This window comes from Pseudoliparis swirei, chromosome 18, assembly GCF_029220125.1.
Source record: "Pseudoliparis swirei isolate HS2019 ecotype Mariana Trench chromosome 18, NWPU_hadal_v1, whole genome shotgun sequence".
Classification (NCBI taxonomy): Eukaryota; Metazoa; Chordata; class Actinopteri; order Perciformes; family Liparidae; genus Pseudoliparis; species Pseudoliparis swirei.
This window is the reverse complement of record NC_079405.1, coordinates 15,397,446-15,417,017: the sequence shown is the minus strand read 5'-3', so window position 1 is coordinate 15,417,017 and position 19,572 is coordinate 15,397,446. Positions and strand designations below refer to the sequence as shown.

Sequence of the window (19,572 nt, the reverse complement as noted above, 5' to 3'; positions counted from 1 at the left end):
ATGCTCAAATTAAATCTTAGACATTTGAGCAGGTATTGAATTGTACTTCAAGTCATTTAACTCGTATGATCTCTAACATCAATATACTACATCCTACTAGGTAAATGAATACAGCCAAGTTGAGCTCTACACATTTTAATTGTGAAAGCATGAAGGCATTCATCACGAAACGACAGCTATTGACAATAATGCACTTAGAACAATATATCTGAAATGTAAAACAAAAAACAGCTTCAAGAACAGAAAGCAGCTTTCATAGGTACAAACATTGTTGAAACAACAGAACAAATTGAACACTATTAGTGAGCTTGGCCCTCTTCCTGTCTCACAGGAGCAGTGGGAACAGAGGCTCAGAATACAAGCATGCTACAGGTTGTGCGTCTGACGAATATTGAGGGTGTCTCGGAGCATCAGGTCACGCAGTCGCCAAAGTGCATCTGCCATTGTCTTGTGTGCGCCCTTACTCTTCAGCCAATGCGATGGTAGTCTGCTTTCTTGCTCTTTAGTGAGGCGCACATCTTGTTTTTGAACTGAAAGTGTCAAAATAAAACATTAAAGTGATGAGGCTGAGGATATTCACCAGTTTACAACATTTAAATAATCTTTTAGGATAAGTGAATACTGTGTTATTATGTAACATTTTTAACAGGTTTGTAAAAAATATATTTCAATGCATGCGTGTTGCATCCTAAAAGGATAATCTCATAAAAATGTCTTTAACAAGCTATGTTAACCAGTGTAATCATCATTTTAAGTAAACTTGATCACTTCCAATCAAAGGACAGATTAACCTGAGAGAGCTTGATCCCACTTGCTGATGGTAGAGGACTCTGCAGATAAGCCCTCGATGTATCTGAGGTAGGCCTCAGAGTGGAGCAGCCGCTGAGACTTGGCTGGAGGGGACACAAACATCGGGGTGGAGGGCTGCTGGTGTGCGGGTTGTCCCATCTGACCTGGGTACGGTGGCGGAGCCTGCTGTCCTTGGCCCATCTTAAGAAAATATTATAAGAAATATATTATTTCTTTGATTTAGATTTAAATGTATCTTGCATTTCATCAAGACCTTAATTGAAGCCCCAATCTGCAACTGGTGTGTGTGTGGAAAATGGAGAACGTAACATCAAGTATTAACCATAGCAGCAAATCTGTCTGTATTCTGGTGGCATTGTGCTGGAAACCCTTGAATGGCCCTTTGATGTTCATTTTGTTTTACTGTGTTAGTGAAGTTGGTAATTAAGTATTTTCAATTGACTTTTAAAACACAAAATCAATGAGGTATTTAATGAGCAAAATAAGTAAATCTGTCACCTTTTCTTAAAGGCATCTTTTAGGAATATTGTGCTATAGTCAACGAGAGCTAAACAACTGCAAAGTGGAATAAAGCAACACAATGTGGGTGCATGGATGTGTTATTGCAGAGAAGCGTTATATGGGACAATTCAAGTGTTCTTAGAAATGTTCAGACTCATTGGAAGCTCTGTCAATATCAAACAGATGGAAATCTACAACTGGACATTAACTTGGATTTAGTTTGTTGTTTACTAAATCATTAATTACAGAGGCGTCATTAAAATAAATACATAAAAAAATCATATGCATGGATTTGTCTATTTGCAAGTGTGACTGTGATAGAGAAAAACAAGTTTAGTGAGGTAGATTTAAAGCTACAAACTGTTCTGCTAATCCTACAGATGGTTCGCAGAGGAGAAGAATCTTGTATCTTTTTACTCGCTTCACCTGCAGCGCACATATGACTGTCACATATGATGGACTGGATGTTTTATAAATATTCTGTCTGCTGTTCAACTTTGTCGTAAACGTAAAAATAGAAAAATAAAGATTAGATTACATTAGATTTCCCTCTCATTTCTGAATTTCTTTTGGAGTAGCTTTATTGTTACACGGCCTAAATAATTCCTTAAATATTTTAGAAGAGTCTCATATCTATCTCTGAAAACATAGATCTGTATCAAGGTAGCAATATGTATCGGAACTCTTATCGTATTTGCAACAGATAGATTACCTGGGATCCATGAATGTTTCCGGGACCACCTCCCATGCCTCCTGTGGACATTCAACATCAAGAAACTGTCAAAAGATGCTGCAGGCCACTCAATATTGCTTTATATTACAAATACTAACTTCAAAGTACGTTGCTGAAATCAGCTTGTGTAATTTGCATCTCTATCAGAACACTTAGGAATGCTAATTAGGATTAATCTCTGCATTTCATAATTACCTACACGTCTAGTCGTAATGAGGAGAATAAAAAAGTGAACCCCAGTTGAGGTTCTATGCTCTCAACTGACCAGTAATCGACCTAAGGACCTCAGGCTATTGGTACAGGTAGCCCCTCCAGCAAGTCAGATTGGTAGACAGGAAGCAACTGTGTGGCAAGTGGGGTGGTTATGACAGCGCTCTTACCAAAGTACGGCATTCCAGGGAACCCAGGCATAACAGGGAGGAGATGTTGAGGGAAAACAGGCCCCCCCATGAGATGTGGTAGCATGCCAGTCATACTAACCATGCCTTCACCGAGGCCCCACGGGAGCATCATACCTTCTTAAGAAGGGACAGTAGTAACACAAGACAGCGACATGCATTAGTCAAACATGCATCAAATACTTGCTCTACTTAGCATGCAGAAACATGTTAATATATTTGCTTTGATTTAATCACCAGATCATTATGATGGATGTGAATGGATGAAAAATACACAATGCAACAGTTTAGTGCACATGCACTACTGCCAAGTGTTAATTAAATGTTTAGCCCTAAACCTCAATGGTGTACTACAGAAACTTTTAAACTACTAACTCTGCATTCAAATGTGTGGCATCAACCATGATATAAATAAGAAAGAGTACTCTACAACAAGCAAGGTTTGGGCTAATCAATTAAGTGTAATTATGTTGGAGACATCACAAACATGCGGACATAGGTGAGATTAGGAAACATGAAAAGTGAATGCAGCTCATTCCAGTCAGCCTTCTAATGTACACTGGGAATCCATCTGCATCTATGAGGGGTTACCTGACGCATGCATCATGTTAGGATTTAGCATCCCCATGGTTATTGGGGGAGGCACTACCCCCACCAGTGCCCCTACTGGGGTACCTGCTCTAGGGGACGTCTGATGCTGGGCCCTGTCACGCTCCTGCTGCTCTGCCAATTTAGCGGCTCGCTCTGTAAAACAATAAAGACGAGCATATGGTCTTCATTTCATGTACTTCACAACAGGATAAAAACTACTTAAAAAACAATTTCGCTCACCTTCATATTCTGCTTTCTTGGAACCCTCCAGGTTTCTCCACTCAGTGCCAACGAGGCGACTCAGCTCCCCAAAGGAGAAGTCTGGGTGTTGGGCTTTGATGACTGCTCGCATCTCACTGCTGAACAGGATGTAGCCGCTCATGTTGATCTTTCGCTTTGAGCCCTCCTTCTTTGAAAGACCCTTCATAGATTTTGGTGTGGACTGCAACCAAACACAGGAGTGTGTTCACGAGAATGCTAAAAGCCACATAATTGCTTGTTATTTTTCAGTGGAAATGTACATTTGTGAGTAAATAATTCCCCCCCTGACCTGTGGGGGAGTGTAAGGCATGATATCAATGTCACTAGACATGGAAGATTGCTTTCGAAGGCGAGACTGGTCCCCTAGCTCGCCATCGTCATCCCCAAGATCCTCCAGCTCCTCATCTGTCATATCAGCAAACTTAGCCTCCAGTTTCTCAATTTTCTTGTCCAGCAGAGGGGAAGGCTCCTTCTGGGGCACGATGACCTTCCTGGATAGGACAATAAGAAACACAAACCGTGCTATTTATCCCCCTTTCAAATCGGCCCTAATCTTTCATATAACTGGAAAACACCCATAGAAAATCATGAATAAACACAACCAAGGATGTAACTCAGCCGGCAGAGGAGGATTAAATGCAGAGCGTGAAGTTATTTTTATAAATCTTAAAAAAAGATTTTTGTCTTTCCTAACATTAAAAGATAATTAAAATTATGTAAAGATTCAGTTTTTTTACCTAAAATAGTAAATTTCATCTTCCACCACTTTCCCAGAGAGTGAAAAGCGCTTAAGACCCTTAAACTTCTTCATCTGCTTCTCACTCTCGATATAGCGGCTCTCACAGAGTAGAACGTTCTCTTCAGGCACTTCAGTTGGCCGACACGACATGTAGTCTTTGAAGGACGACACCACACACTTCCCTGTGAAACAAGGAGATGGACTCAGTGAATGTGTCATGATTTACATCAGCTACATACATGAAACTTTATTGTGAGTGTCGGTTCGACATGTAGGAGGATACCTATGATGCAGGTCATCGGGCAAGTCTCCTCAAGGTTGCTAAGGAATACTTCCTTCTTGTAGAACATCTTAGTGGGCTCATGCTCTGTTTCCTCTGGATGGATGAAGATTGGACCAAAGAAGTAGCCTGCTCCATCTCTCATCCACATTTTCTCAATTCTGATCAATATAAAAAAGCTGCATTAGATACATTGGAAATTGGACATTTGTATATTAACAAACACACATAATCCCAACACATCACTTTGCCATTGCACCAAACTCCCTGTGTTTCATATTTTCCAACCATAAGACAATATAGAGTTCCTGTGTCAGCGATTGTAGGGAAGGCGGAGGTGTCCCATGGTCAGTTGAAAATAAATGTATGTTCTCTACCTGCCCACGCGGTGGCGCACAAGTCCATGTGAACCTATGTAAACACAGTCTCCCACTTTCAGCCACAGGTTGTTGTAGCTGAGCTGCTCATGGTACTGACACCCTGGCTCCCCATTGGTCATTTCCATTGGAACATCCTCCTTCTCCTGCAGACACAAATAGTTTTCTTGACAGTAGTCTGTGGTATTTTACGTGTATTCTGTCATATCGCATGAATAAAGCCTCTGGCGTTTACCTTGTCTACAATACCATCTGGCATTTTGATTTCATCCACTATCTCTGGCGGTTTCTCCTCTTGTTTGGTGGCAAACATGGACGCTACACGGACAACGGGTAGGGGGACCTCTCTGGGATGAAACCGAACAGAGCTCAAGGGCATGGCCCACATCTTGATCTTCTTGAAAGACTTGGACTTGGCAGAGTAGCGCGATTCACAGATGTAGACATCCTCAGTTCTGAAGCCTTCTGGGTGAAGTTTGAAGTACTCCTTAAATGCCACACACCATAAATGTCAATACACAACCCAATGGCCAATGCTTCAAAACAAATCCTACACCTAACAAACACACAGCGCTTACCTTTACAAACATGACCACACATTTGCCAAGAATCTTGCTGACAGGAGCTTTGTTGTAATAGTCGCTTTTAAAAACTTCCTTCTCCAAGAACTTCCTTGTGGCGAGATGGAATGTTTCATTTGGTCTGTAGAACCAGCAGCCGTACAGCCACTTCTCACCTGCATGTATGAGAAGTGGAAACATACTGAATGAATTGCTGTCAATGAAAATAATATGTCTTACTGAACTGGAACGCCGACTGAACAAACCTCATAAAAATCAAAAGAAAATATCATTATGCTTTACCGACAAAAAATACTATTGATTAGTGCAATAATGAGACTGACCAGTATCGTCTTGCCAAAGGCGTTCAATGTAGATGATATGAGGCTGGAGGTTTGGCTGTGCCGGCTCCACATAAACATAGTCTCCCACGTGGTACATGCTGTCCTTGAAGCTGCAGTCCTGGCTGTATGTGCGTTGCAGGCTCGACTGCCATGATCCTCCAACAGAGTCCTCTCTCTTCTCAGCTTCTGGGAATTCACAAGTGACTCAGTGAATCATCGCCACAGGATGTGCTGAAACATATGACAGAATTTCAATGTACTGTGACCAATATAATATATTTATCAAAATACCTTTTTTTTCCTCCTCCCTTTTGATTTTGTCCTCCTCAAACTCCTTGGGGAGCTTCTCTTTCTTCTCCTTTTCCACATCACTATGCAGATGTTTGGAGGTGTAGCTGAGAGCAGGAGACATCAAGATCTCTCCGTTCTTACACAGCTCGTCTCTGATTCGGATGAAGAACTGCTGCAGTTCCACAGCATCTTCAAAGATCTCAGAATCGGTCCTGTAGTAAACATATGGTTGTACACAACTTTAGCTTTCTTTTAAACAATAATCCTTCAAAATCAACAAAAAAAGGTGATTAGACAACTGATTTGATTTTTGGATAGGAAGGTCAACAGCACCTCACCTATTCAGTCGTCGAGCCTTTTCCAGCACTTCAAACATGTGGTCCTGAAACACATCCAGCCTCTTATAACAGCCTCGATCTGCATTAGTCCTGATAATCTCAAAGTTGAGTGGTGGCTTCTCAGGATTTGAGGGATCTAGGGCGGGAATCTCAGCGAGTGAATCACTGTAGCAGCGGCCCTCATCATCTTGGTGGCCGAACACAGAGACAAAGAGGCTGCGGATAAGATCCTGGATGAGGCGGGGCACATCAGGAACATGGACATCATCTCCTCCCTCGAGGTCACGCCTCGTCTCTAACAGCACCCTGTGCAGCATGAGAGCGTCGCGGTATATCAGAGACTCAGGCTCGTTGTAGGTACAGGCATTGTTGAACATGAGCACCAAGTCCTCCACCAGTGCATCAACATCCTGGTACTTATTAGCCAACATGTGGCTCTTGATCTTCTCCATGTCCACAGGTTTCTTGATGGCAATGTAGTAGTCGGGAAGCTCGGCACGAGACGGCAGCCGTAGGAAGATTGTGCTGAGGCGACGGCCCCGTTTATCTGTGAAGTTCTTGACGGCCTCATAAAGCTCATTCAGCTTCTGCTGTAAGGGTGTTAAGTACTTGGACTTCTTCAGTGTAATACTGTTCTTTCCTGCAATCAAACACATTGTTTATGTGCGTTAATGACAATAAACTTACATGCATTTGTGTGGATTTGAGTAAGTGATGTGAAGTACTAACACATTTACGTACTTATTTTTAACTTTGGGGACATTATGTCATCATCATCCGTCACTGGACCAAGATCCCTGCGTCTGTCTTTCATAATCTTCTCTAGAATGTCAGCATCGTTGTAGACCTTCAACACGACAAAGATGTTTGTTATGGGAAGCTCCTGGTTCCTGTCTTTTTTTTTCTAATGCTAAATTAGACATAAACAGTAATCGGAAATACCCAACAGATCTTACCTGGGAGCCTTCTTCATTGTAGTGTCGAGCATTGCGGAACATCAGCTTCATTTCCTCCACCATTGCATCTTCAGTCATGTACTTGTCTGAGCGGATGTTGTGCTCAATGTTCCTGAGGTCCATTGGTTCCAGGATGACCTTGTAGTAGTCAGGATAGTCCTTCTTCGAGGGCTTGACCATGAAGAGGTCACACAGTCTGCGTCCAGTTCCAGCTTCTCGTGCCTCAGCCACAGCAGCAAAGAGAGCTTTCATTCGGTTTTTCTTTGTATTCTTCTGACTGAAAAACAAATGCAGATCAACTGTCACTCTACGTATACGCACAAAGCTTCAGCGTTTTGAGTAAATAAAAGTGCAAACCTTTTTCTTTTTGTGCTGCTGGTGTCAGACGTGGCAGAGGAGAGCATGCTGTCTCCATCGTCATCATCTCTCTGCAACAGCTCCTTTCTCTTCATCTACAGAGATAACAGGTAACATGCATCTAATAGTCACGTCTTAAAATACCACAAGGCTGGCAAAAAGTGTACGCTGGGACAGACCTGTTGGACGTGTTGGAGTTTGAGTGCACGTTTGTAGATGGAGGAGTGAGGAACATTGTAGCGTTTGGCATTCTCAAACATCCGCATCAGATCAGAGTCAATATGCTCCACACTCTCATACTCATTGTTCTTCATCTTGTTCCTGTGGGGAATTACGGGCTCTCACATTTGGAAAGGAGGGCACAGAAATACTGTACGGTATAGTGAGTGTGTGATGCCGTAGGGGTAGGAAATACAAAGAGAGAATGTTGGTGAAACAAAATAAACCAAATCATTGATGAAACATGGATTAGAAATTGGATGCATTAAACCCTTATAGTGTGAGAAATTGCAGCTTAGAAAGGTTGTATAAAAAGACATATCTATATTTTTGTTCATTACAATATATAGAAACCTCTTGTTGTAGTACATATTACATTTTTCTGGTAGATTTGTTATCCGACACTGAATTCACAGCATCTGTTAATAACAATACAAATTTGAAAGTGTAACCTAAAATGACTTGATAACACATGATTACACTATATACACATGCAAAGTATACAACAATAACAGCAATAAAAAATGCTTTTTAGGATACTTAATTTTAAATTATTTTAAATTGGTATTAAACCCTCAAATCAATACTTAATGCTTTATTTTCGAAGAGGCGTTTAAAAAACAAAAACAATGAGCAGTTTCAAATAGGGTTTTACAAAATCACTCTAACTTACTATATATTGTCACAACATCAAATATGTGTTGAATTAAGGTGGTGGCATCATTAAGGGTGGAATAAATTAAGAATTGGTTGAATATTAAAGATGAAAGACACACAGACATGGGATTAGTACTAGCTCTGTCATACTTGATCTGTAGGAGGCAGATGGGTTGGCCGATCTGGTGGTAGTAGTCGGGGTAGTCCTTCCTGGAGGGCAGCTGCAGGAAAGGCTCAGAGAGCAACTGGCCCTGGCTGTTCCTGGCACCTCGCACAGCCTCATAGAGCTGGAAGATGGGATTATTCATGTCCATGTTAGAGGTCATACTCTCTGCTTCAGATTCACCCTCATCGTAGTGGACAGAACCTGACAAATACAGGAGAAGATCATAAATAATGACACACCCATTATTTACAACATTGTTTTGTCCAAGGGATCCTGATGTTTTATGAACCGAAGCCAATGACGTAGAGATGTACCCGAGAGTATGCCTTCCTCATCACTTTCGTACTGAAGAGCCATGGTGATAGCTGAGAGGCGGTCTCCCTGGGCAGATCTTCTATTCCTGACACAAAAAGACAGAACAAGGGCGACAGAGTTAAAAGCAAAAGCTAAAATGACTTGATTCCAATGTTGTCTGCTATTCACCTAATACGAATGCTGGACTTGATTGGTTCGCCATGTTCCATCTCAGACTTCTTTTGTGCAAAAATCTTTTTGATGGTGTTTGCATCCTGTAACACATGAGCAGGTCATTGGTCTGCATGTCAACACTACTAATGATTCTGACTATGCGGCATGGCCCATTGACACACTCACCTTAAACACTTGCGATCCAGGCTCATTGTAGGCTTTGGCATTCTTGACCAGCAAATCTATGTCTTTAGCCATGGCACTCACACTCCTGTAGTTGCTCAACTAAACGACAAATACATTTATTGGACATTTTATTATATATATTTTTTCTTTGTAAGTTTTGAATATACAGTAATTATATATATGTACACTACCGTTCAAAAGTTTGGGGTCACTTAGAAATGTCTTTATTTTTCAAAGAAAAGCACTGTTTTTTCAATAAAGATAACATTAATCAAAAACACACACTATACATTGTTAATGTGGTAAATGACTATTCTAGGTGGAAACGTCTGGTTTCTAATGAAATATCTCCATAGGTGTAGAGAGGCCCATTTCCATCAACTATCACTCCAGTGTTCTAATGGTACATTGTGTTTGCTAATCGCCTTAGAAGACTAATGTCTGATTAGAAACCTGCAATTACCTTGTGCAATTATGTTAGCACAGCTGAAAACAGTTATGCTGGTGATATAAGCTATACAACTGGCCTTCCTTTGAGCTTGAAGTTTGAAGAACAAAATTAATACTTCAAATATTAATCATTATTTCTAACCTTGTCAATGTCTTGACTATATTTTCTATTCAATTTTCAATTCATTTGATAAATAAAAGTGAGTTTTCATGGAAGACACGAAATTGTCTGGATGACCCCAAACTTTTGAACGGTAGTGTATATATTGTTAATAGTATAGTGCATATTTGATGCAGGAGGTGTAATAGCATACTTGAATCTTTTGAGCAACGATTTTCAGATCTATTGGTTCCTTAATGATGGCAAAATAATCCGGGTATTGCTAAAGGAAAAAGGAAAACAAAATATCAAAGGCAAATTACTAATGTTACGGACAATGTCTTAAATCGTACTGAAGGTGCTTGTACCATTTTGGATGGAAGCTTCTGAAACAGCTCGCTGACCAGACGGCCAGTGGGCTCAGTGTAAGACACCACGGCATCAAGAAGCTGCTCAAGGACTTCTTTCAAACAGGTAGGTGCAGCCTGTCATACACAAGTGGTCACGCGGTTTAGGTAAGGAAATTCTTCATCACCCTTAGTGACATGCAGTACACTTAACTATCCAAATTAATGCAAAATTATTTAAAGGATGTGTACCAGACCACTTCAATCTTAGGTAGATCAGTGTTGATCAACAATGAGCCTCATGCAAAAACATGTTAATATTGTTATCTTAACTTTCTCTTACTGTTCTGTACCGTGAGCTCGTATGAGTGTGCCACGTCATATTCATCAAACGCTCCTAACTTGAGATAACTTTGTGAATGGCATGGGTAATTTCAGAGGGAATTTTGTATTCAATTTTTAAAGCGTCAGTAGCAGGATTAAGGGCCTGCTCAAGCCAAGGGATGGGAAAAAATAATAATGTATGTTAATGTAATGTTACCTGAAGGTTTCACTCTTACTGAAATAAACTAATTGTGTGTTATGAAAATGGCAAAAGAACAAAACATCTAGCCACAGCAAGACAATCAACGATTGTAGCTGGAGGGTGTCAATGGGACACAGAGATGGACAAAAGAATAGACGGTGTTGTAATATCAGGCATGCAACGGAGGATGTTGCCCTGAACGGCAACTTTCCAAACCTGCAAGTGAAGAACCATCCATCTGCCAATATCAGGACGCTGTCTAAAGATGTGTTCTCTTCCAAAGGTCATCCAAATTAGGTAAATTAGCCATGACGTATTTGATTATAATTATCGCTGATTTTGCATCTTGAGGTGTTCATAGTCAAATTGTTGGAACAGCAACAATAGACAATTTTGATTTCTAATATAATTTAATTTGCAGTCAAATTCTGATTTTCGAATAAAAAAACGCTTTTAAGTAATGAAATATAAAATCCATTCATGAAAAACTCATATATCTAAGCAACATTTCAAAATACGAGAACATTAGGTGGATATGGCAAGTTCTCCTAAATCACTCATACAAGTCACTTGAGAAAGAAATTAAGTAAGTGTTTCTTGCATGAGGCCCTTTGATTCTAACATACACATAGTATTTTGTTTTCGGTGTGTATCGTTGTAATGAATCTGTGTCATCTGCAATGTGAGTGAGTGTCACCTCATCCTCAGTCGACCCCCCGGGGTTGTCGTTTGCATCGTATCCATCTTCCTCATCATCATCATAATCGCCTCGGTGAACAAATTCATTTTTGGTTCGCAGGTAAAGATCCCAAAGTTTACAGGCTGCCTTGTATTCAGGACTGTCAGACTAGACAGACACAAGCAATTCATATGCATGTTGGTGTATATCAGAATTTAAATTTCTGCGGAGAGACTCGTTAACAATTTGTATTTTATAATAAGTTGGTTTCTTTTATAACCTTGTAATATGTTTTTGCATTGTTGAATAACAGTTGAAAGTCACGAGTGAGTTGTTCAACATCGTCATACTCCTCCATCTTTAATTTCTGCTGGATCTTCATCATGTCAATAGGCTGAGACACCACATGATAATAATCTGGTTGATTCCTGTAAGAAAAAGAGCTGTGTCATTTGTCTGCTTCTAATGTGTGTGTTAAATAACTTGACATTTAAGGAATTTCATGGTGTAATTATATGCACATATCTAGTGACCACTTATCCATTTCCTCACCTTCGTTTGGGGGCTCTGATGAACAGCTCACACAACATCCTGCCCTGATCATCCTTGTAATCTCTGATTGTATTATACAGTTCATGACAAACAGCAATCTGCAAGTGACAGGATTAAACAATGAACGATATCTGCATCTTTCACCATGCCAACCAGTTAGTTGGTGTGGTAGCATAATTCTGACAGTGTGTGAAAAGAAAGACTGAAACTGAAATTTGTAAAATTACAGGATCCACAGTTGGAATGTTTGAGGTCCTTTTCCTCTTTCTCCCAATTGAAGACATTAACGATGAAGTCTGGCTATCGTCAAAATCGCCTCCACTCACACTGCTAGAGGGGGATGTCGCCCTTCTCCTTTTCAATGCCATGACGAGCCCTGAGGTGAAGAACAGTAAAGTAACAAATATTACTGCATGGTACACATGAGAGCTATAAACCTGACATACTCAGTTTTCAACAGTGTCTGAACAATGTGTACACTATGGAGGCTGAGTGAATAATCTCAATGAGGGTCACTGGATGTTAGACCTGCTGAAAGCGTTGCCAATGCCATCCATGTCACATCAAACAGAATAGCTGCTCCATGAAAAATAGTGATTCCTTAATGATTCCTGACAAAACATTGTTCCTGATTGTATGACACAAAATATTGTAAAACATGACAACATAGTTGATTTCATAACTATACCTCAAACTGGCTTCTCTCTCCTGCTCAGTGGGCTTGCTCCCTTAAGTTGTTGCTTTGTTTGCTAGAAGTTGTACGCTGGGTAACATTATGTACAGATGGGCAATCTATCAAGATTTGGGCATACTGTCCCAGTGATTTTCAATGGATGATGTGGAGTGGGATCTTTTTTAACATTGTGAATCACAATATGCAGCTGTTGTTTTATCCGTTGGTTGTATAGTCTGGACTTTCCATGTCGTCAGAATGGATTTCCATTTTCAACAAGACATGTAACCTAATGTATCTTTCCACACATATTCTGTAAAATGTTTGATCATCCTGATATTGTTTTCCATTCTACACCCCTCTCCAATCAAAGGCAACAGACTAAAGCTGTGAATGGGAAGCTATGATTATCAATCCTGAAGAACTGAGCAGGTGTTGAATTTGACCTATTTTTGATCTGTGCTGGCAGGAAAAGCACTGATATTTAGGTTCTACAGCTTCACTTTTACATGTTGTTCTACAAAAAGGGGGAGATGGAGGGGTACCTCTGAAGAAACATAAAACGATGTGTCAAGATGGTGTTACATTGTAAAATGAAAATGTAGAAATATCTGAGTTACATTTTATATTATTCTTTTTTTGGAAGTCACAGAATATATCGTGCAGATGCTTACATTATGTGTGTTGGGAGCAGGGCCATAGAGATTGGAGACGCCCACATGTCATTAATGATGAGTATGTTCATGTCCCCCATATTACGACCCCAAATTGAATCTTATACTTGAGACAACTGCTCGTTAGTATTATATTTTGAGACATTCTGCAAAAGAAATGGCAACTAAAATAATCAATTCAAGTTTGTTTTTTCTTCAACAGGCCCTCGGATCTCCTTGAAGGTGTATTGCGCTGTATAGCCAGATTATAAAAAAGGTGACAACCACACCAGCTCCGTATCACCAAGAATGTCATTCACAACCGAAATCTGAACCGCTCTCCCTAATGTCACCGAGCTGCGGCCAGTGGACACACATCAGCAGTAAGCGATACACAACCCGGCAGTTGTCCTGCCACTGTCACTCAGGTGTGCACAGGTAACGACCACGGAACAGCGAACGTTAGCTACACTTCGCGGTTAGCCTTCAGCATCATCTAACGCTGGTTAGACGAGACAAAGGCGTCACTGTAACAGCGTCTAGCGTTACAACGCTGCCGTTAGGTGAGACGACGACACATGATGGGGCACATTTGAGTTTAACCCCTTGAAGTCGTTGTGTGCTTACCTTCTGGGAGCCCGTTAATATACTTCCAAAATAATCAGGAATGCCAATCACTTATCGATTTTACACCGAGAAACAGAAGTGTGAAGGCAGCAGCAAGTTGACTTCCAATTCCGTTTGTTCCCCTTCAAAATAAAAGTATGAATGGATTTCTATACGTGTGGTTTACATGATTGTAATGCTTCTTTCCTCTATTCTCGCTTTAGTGTTGGATTAGTTTGATATGGAGGTCGTATAAGAGTGAGCGCTTAAGCATTTAGAAACCATGGGGCACACTTAAAAGATAAACTAAACGTGTGAGTTACGACGTTGCTTATACGGCTATGAGCGCATCGGAGTTCCTGTTCACAGCGAGTTGAATTCAACTTTACAACTCGCCATTAAACCTCTGCGTTCCGACTGAACACAACCACTTCAGCCTTCTAACCGACATTAAACTGCAACACCAGCTGCGTCGAGTCACTGACATGAATTCTGTTTCAAATCATATTGTGCATAAATCCCCACGGGCTCATTTTAGCCACTTTCCCCATCATCGATGCTCGTTGATTTGGACAGAATGTTTCACTCCTTAAAGTTGTATTACAAATAACTTCAAATAAAGTATCCTATTGGTGACTTTATTGTATTACTAAGATACTTGATACATTTATATATCTCTTTTCAAATTGTGGTAGTGTGTTATGTTTTGTTGATGTTCTGCTTCTGTGTTCACGAATAATGAGAAGAATGTTCATTTAATTATTTCATGCACACCCTTAAAGAGAGCTCACAAGCCACTCCTACAATCTTTGGCAGGTCATACCACATTTTTGAGAGATGACTAATTGTATCAACGAGGAAACAACATCAGAACAGCACAGTAAACAGGCAACACAATAATTAACTGTATAGTGCCAGTTAACATTAAGTCCAGAGCCAAATGAGTTGTATTGAAATACATCATGCTCTGTTTTGCCTCAGTGGGCCGAGATATACGTCGATTATAGATATGTTTTTGAAGCCATGACTTTGTTTCTTGGTGATGACCATCTGTATATAAAGTAAATGGTAAAGACTGCGGAGCGGCACTGCAATAAACAGCAAGTATACAGATGTTAAAAGAAAAAAGAAAAGCGTAGACCACAACTTACTGACTACTGTAACATATCTCTCTCTCTCTTTAAAAAAAAAGATGGGGTCATCTATATGAAAAGAAAATATACAGTATAAGTAATATTTATTTATATTTAATTCATTTTCTGCATGTATTTAAATATTTTATATGAATTTGTGTTTTTGTTCTCCTTTTTTGCAAACAGCTGCACAATATAATGATGTGTATGTTGTTTATGATGCCACTAGATTAGTTTAATAAACAATGTATTGTTTACTAGAATATTATATTCATGTATTGTACAGTCTAATAATGTAAAGGAATCCTGTTCTACACACTCCACTGCGGCGGGTGGCGGTATGCACCGGAAATCTGGTTTTGCAATCCGCCTAAAAAAAACGAAGAAGAATGAGCCGCAGCAGTAGAAGAAGAGACCCGGAGGAAGTGTCTGTTCACGTCGGCCCCATCCGCGCCCCATGTGACGCTGCGCACTCGTTCATTCATTGTGCAAACGACAACTTTAGCGAATGTGTTAGCTTTCTTTCCGAAATAAACCAAAGAAGAAAGCTGCGGTGTCTCTGTCCGCGACCAGTAAGAGCCTAGCTAGCTAACGGAGAAATCGCGCTAAAGTTGTACGGAAAAGTTCATCTGTAGCCATTGATCACGAAATCCTAATGAAAAGTGCAGTGGATACGAGCATGATCAAGGAGAAGCGGTGGGACGTGCCCCCTAATGCCCCCGCGTGCATGGAGAAGCACCTGAGCTCGGCCCAATACAGAGCAGGTAGGTCAGGTCGCAAGGCCAGCGAGTTGAAGGGTTACACGTGGTGCCGCTAGTTGGTTATTGTTAGTCGGAGTCTGTATGCACTGAGGTGCCAGGGTGCGCTGCTAATTTAGCGGATGTAGAATCCGTCAATATGTTAAATAACAATGTATTAAAGTCGTGCACAAGCATAGCAGCCCAGCTGAGTTAAGTTATCTAATTTGTTGCAGGGGGCTAGTTATTAAGGCAAACTAAGAGACAATTGTGTTTTGCTACTTTGTAGATCGGATGTTAGCCGAATTAGTTGATTACTTAATAATTCAGTTAAGTTAACTTTTTTAATATGGCTGTTTTAAACATTATTGATGTTTATTGTTTCCCTTTGTTGGCTCTCTTCACAGATGGTACGCTGCTGCTCGGTGCCTCCAGCCTCAGTGGCAGGAGCTGGCAGGGATCAGTTTGGATCTACAGTGACCCTAAGCAGGCCCCTGATGAGGCCCTCTGCAAAGCTGGTGTGCAGACTGAGACTGGGGTCACAGATGTCAAATGGGTATCGGAAAAAGCTATTGTTGTTGCATCAGACTCGGGTATGAAACAGATTAATAGAAATTATTTATAAAACACTGGTCTCAAGACTTGAATGTTACATTTTATTTTCGTTTGACTGGTTTCTGTGCAGGTGCCTTGGAGCTCTGGGAACTGGCAGAGGATGAACGTCTTCTGGTGAATCGCTTCACCAAACATGAGCACGACCACATCGTCACCACAGTGAGCCCAGTTACTGGAGGAAGCAGCGTCGTCACTGGCAGCATGGACTGTCGGTAAGATGCCATTCTTCACATATGGATGCCCAGTCGCAGAACACAAGCATGTTGATCGATTATGTTAAATAGAGGCATTGTGATTATGGTGTTCACTTTTCTTTCCACACCTTTCTCATCTAAATGCTTTCCCCCAACAGAATTAAAGTCTGGGATCTCAGTCAGGAGACTGCTGTCACTACCTACAATGGTGAGGGCCTTCACGACTGCTCTCAGAATATCGAGAAGAGAATATGTTTTTTTATGCATCAATTAAATTATATTCAGGTCAATTTTTTTTGTATGCATTTGTCAGTCATTTTTTAAAGTCAAGTAGAAGGCCAAATCCCTGAAAATCACCATTATAATAGAACCATTTTTTTGCGTGGTGATTTTCTAAAACAATGTCATCTTTTTAAACTTACATTTCTCATTAGCTACTTAAATTAAGACATTTCAGAATGTGTCCTATAATTGTTGGTTATGTGCATTTTAATGCAGATTTGAAATGTAGTATCATTAACATACAATTGAAGAACTCTAAAGTTTTAGCCCAAAAATAAACAGTGATTTACAAATTCTGACTTCAGAATAAATTGCCCCACATAAAGAATGTAGTTTTGAAATGTCAGTCATTTAAAAATGTTTAAAGAAAAAAAGCTTGTTTATAAATAGTATAAACCTAACTGACAATGTGTTTCTTAACTTTGTTTCTTCCTCCAGTGCACACGCAGCCAGTCAGCTGTGTTGCTTGCAGTCCAACAGACGAGTCTCTCTTCATCTCCTGTGGTCAAGTAAGACACAGAATAACAGTTGTTATGCATTGTTAAAAAACACATGTAACAAGTCAATAACAGCTTGAACTACATGCTGGAGCAACTTACAGAATAAACATGCATATTAATAAGGGTGAACCTCTTTTAAGCTTGTGTTGCAACACAAAGCTACAATATAACTATACTTGTCTTCATCAAACTCAACCTGTTATCCTCCATCCCTCAGGATGGCCGTGTGCTGATGTGGGACAGGAGGAAGCCAAACAAACCTGCCTCAAGAATAGGTGAGCAACATGTCCAGACATTTCTGCAGGACTGTTGGCAGTGCTGGCATTAATATTATTAAAATGGTAATACGTTTTGCTGACGAGTGTGTAATCAGCAAGTCTTATTCTGTCTGTCTGATATAACAAGCCTTGACATTTAAAAAAAATAATGCATATTCCATTGCTGTCTCAGATGTAGAGTCCCCCAGCTGCTCCCCTACCACTGTAGCCTGGCACCCCCACCACAAAAGCACCATTGCTTTTGGTAAGGCCCAGCAGCAGATTATTGACTGACGGATACATTAAATAGTCAGTCCCTTCGTTTCTGATTATGTGTATTGTGCCTTAGGCGATGAGTTGGGCAGAGTGACAGTGAAGGATTTCCTGGGAACGGAGCCGGCCCGGGTGGAGAACGTCCACAGCCGTAGAGTCAATGGGCTTGCCTTCTCTACACATAGGTAATAAATCCTAACATTATCATAAGCTCTTACATGGTTTCTCTACAACATGTTAACTATGTTGAAATGTTCTTCCCTCCCAGTGACTCCTTGCTCGCTTCCATAAGTGATGATTGTTCACTCGTTGTTTTGAACAGTGAACTGCGAGAAATGTGAGTTGCTGCACTTAAATATTTACACATGGTTAAAGTTCTCGACCGTTAAAAAAAATAGTAATCATATATTCTTCCTCTGTAGACTCAAAGACCAGCAACACCAGGACTTTGTCAAAGGTGTGTGTTGGCTCCATGGTGGCTCCAACACCCTCACAACCGTAGGCTGGGATCACCGTGTGCTTCACCACACGGTGGATCCAGCTGCTGAAGTTCCCAACTCTACCTCTTAAGACCCACACACACTTACCTGGGAAAGAGCACATTTTATGACTACTTCCCCCGTATTTTTAAAGGGGTTTCCATAATGTCTAAAAAGTCAAATCTGTCTGTCAGGAAGTATGGATTAAAGTGTTTCATGGCCATTTAGTAGTCCACATATGTGCATAATATTTGGACTTTTGCTCTCCCAGTCCTGGCCTCAGTGCATTGCTACGTGCTCTCTATCCATGTCTTTCATTGTGTTTACCGTGTCCATGTGTAATTACACTTAGGGTGACCCATTTGTATGGCGTTTTACATTAAAGGTAACAATGTTGGTCGCACAAGTATTTTTACATTCTTTGTGTTTGGAATCTATTTATGCTAACGAATCCAAGACTCGAAAATAATTCTACTTTTATTCTGATTTTTTTTATGAACTAATGGGATGGCACCTCAACTCCCTATACATTGTGCCCATAAAGGTCTCTCTCTCGCTCTCTTTTTTCCCCGCTCCCCCAATGACGTCGAAGAGGCCGAATATCTGTAAAATTGCCATGCTAGCAGCGATTAGCATTAGCACAGTAGTAAATTTAACCATGTTTGACACAAGTAAACTCAGTTGTTAGAAACATTCTCCCAATTCAGCCATATTTGTATGACCAAACATATACATTTATATTCATATCACTAATGTTAGCTCACAAAAAGTAGTGCAGTCTAGCTCACGGGATTATTTCTGATCAATGCAATCACAGAAGCTAAAGTTGCACAACATTGTGCGAGCATGTCATCGCTACGAACTAAAGCTTTACTCGACTGTACTACGACTAAGTTTACCTGTTGGAAATACTGTTGGATTCAGTCGCACTTTCTTTTCCCCGCAAACTTGAACTCACTTATCACTTATTCTCCTCTAGCGCGTAGCTTTAGCTCGCGGTGCTCTTGTCTGATGCATAACAGGAGAGCGCGCCTCCTGCTGACGGGAATACAACGACCACACATCCCACTGCTACGATTGTAGGTAGTGGGTACTTAAATTGGCCCTTAAATTCTGAACCAACATATTAGCTTTAATTTATTTAGAAACCTACAAACTGACTTCACCAGCACTTACTGTAACATTTTGAATAGGATCCTGAAATGGTGTGAATATTGAAATATGTATATTTACTGTATTTACATAAATTCCTTACTAAATTAGATCAATTTTACAAAAGGATTT

General features: G+C 40.4%; 2 protein-coding genes across 10 annotated transcripts; one reads left to right on the top strand and one right to left on the bottom strand.

The window, feature by feature from the left end:
* Positions 1–119: 119 nt before the first annotated feature.
* Positions 120–19,538, bottom strand: LOC130209015 (protein polybromo-1-like). 9 transcript variants are annotated; one of them, XM_056438507.1, is made up of 30 exons: positions 13,840–15,251; positions 12,114–12,262; positions 11,887–11,984; positions 11,615–11,762; positions 11,353–11,502; positions 10,151–10,267; positions 9,997–10,065; positions 9,233–9,331; positions 9,062–9,147; positions 8,893–8,972; positions 8,563–8,779; positions 7,716–7,857; positions 7,537–7,631; positions 7,180–7,456; positions 6,965–7,070; positions 6,224–6,863; positions 5,886–6,097; positions 5,595–5,780; positions 5,269–5,426; positions 4,926–5,177; positions 4,691–4,836; positions 4,317–4,474; positions 4,032–4,215; positions 3,584–3,785; positions 3,274–3,475; positions 3,034–3,186; positions 2,425–2,562; positions 2,024–2,064; positions 792–990; positions 120–530 (listed from the first exon to the last, which is right to left on the bottom strand). In XM_056438507.1, the coding sequence occupies exons 2-30, from the start codon at positions 12,252–12,254 to the stop codon at positions 367–369; spliced, it is 4,860 nt and encodes a 1,619-aa protein (XP_056294482.1). In that variant the 5' UTR covers positions 12,255–12,262; positions 13,840–15,251; the 3' UTR covers positions 120–366. The 9 variants fall into 9 exon arrangements, 8 of the variants coding, with proteins under 8 accessions (XP_056294482.1, XP_056294483.1, XP_056294484.1 ...); XM_056438508.1 differs by having other exon boundaries at positions 3,118–3,186; positions 8,893–8,978; positions 13,840–15,248; XM_056438509.1 differs by having other exon boundaries at positions 8,893–8,978; positions 12,213–12,262; positions 13,840–15,247.
* On the top strand, positions 15,393–18,694 carry wdr77 (WD repeat domain 77). The gene is made up of 10 exons (XM_056438518.1): positions 15,393–15,715; positions 16,096–16,281; positions 16,374–16,515; positions 16,656–16,705; positions 17,218–17,288; positions 17,497–17,554; positions 17,730–17,801; positions 17,886–17,994; positions 18,078–18,146; positions 18,232–18,694. The coding sequence occupies exons 1-10, from the start codon at positions 15,607–15,609 to the stop codon at positions 18,377–18,379; spliced, it is 1,014 nt and encodes a 337-aa protein (XP_056294493.1). The 5' UTR covers positions 15,393–15,606; the 3' UTR covers positions 18,380–18,694.
* Positions 19,539–19,572: the final 34 nt, after the last annotated feature.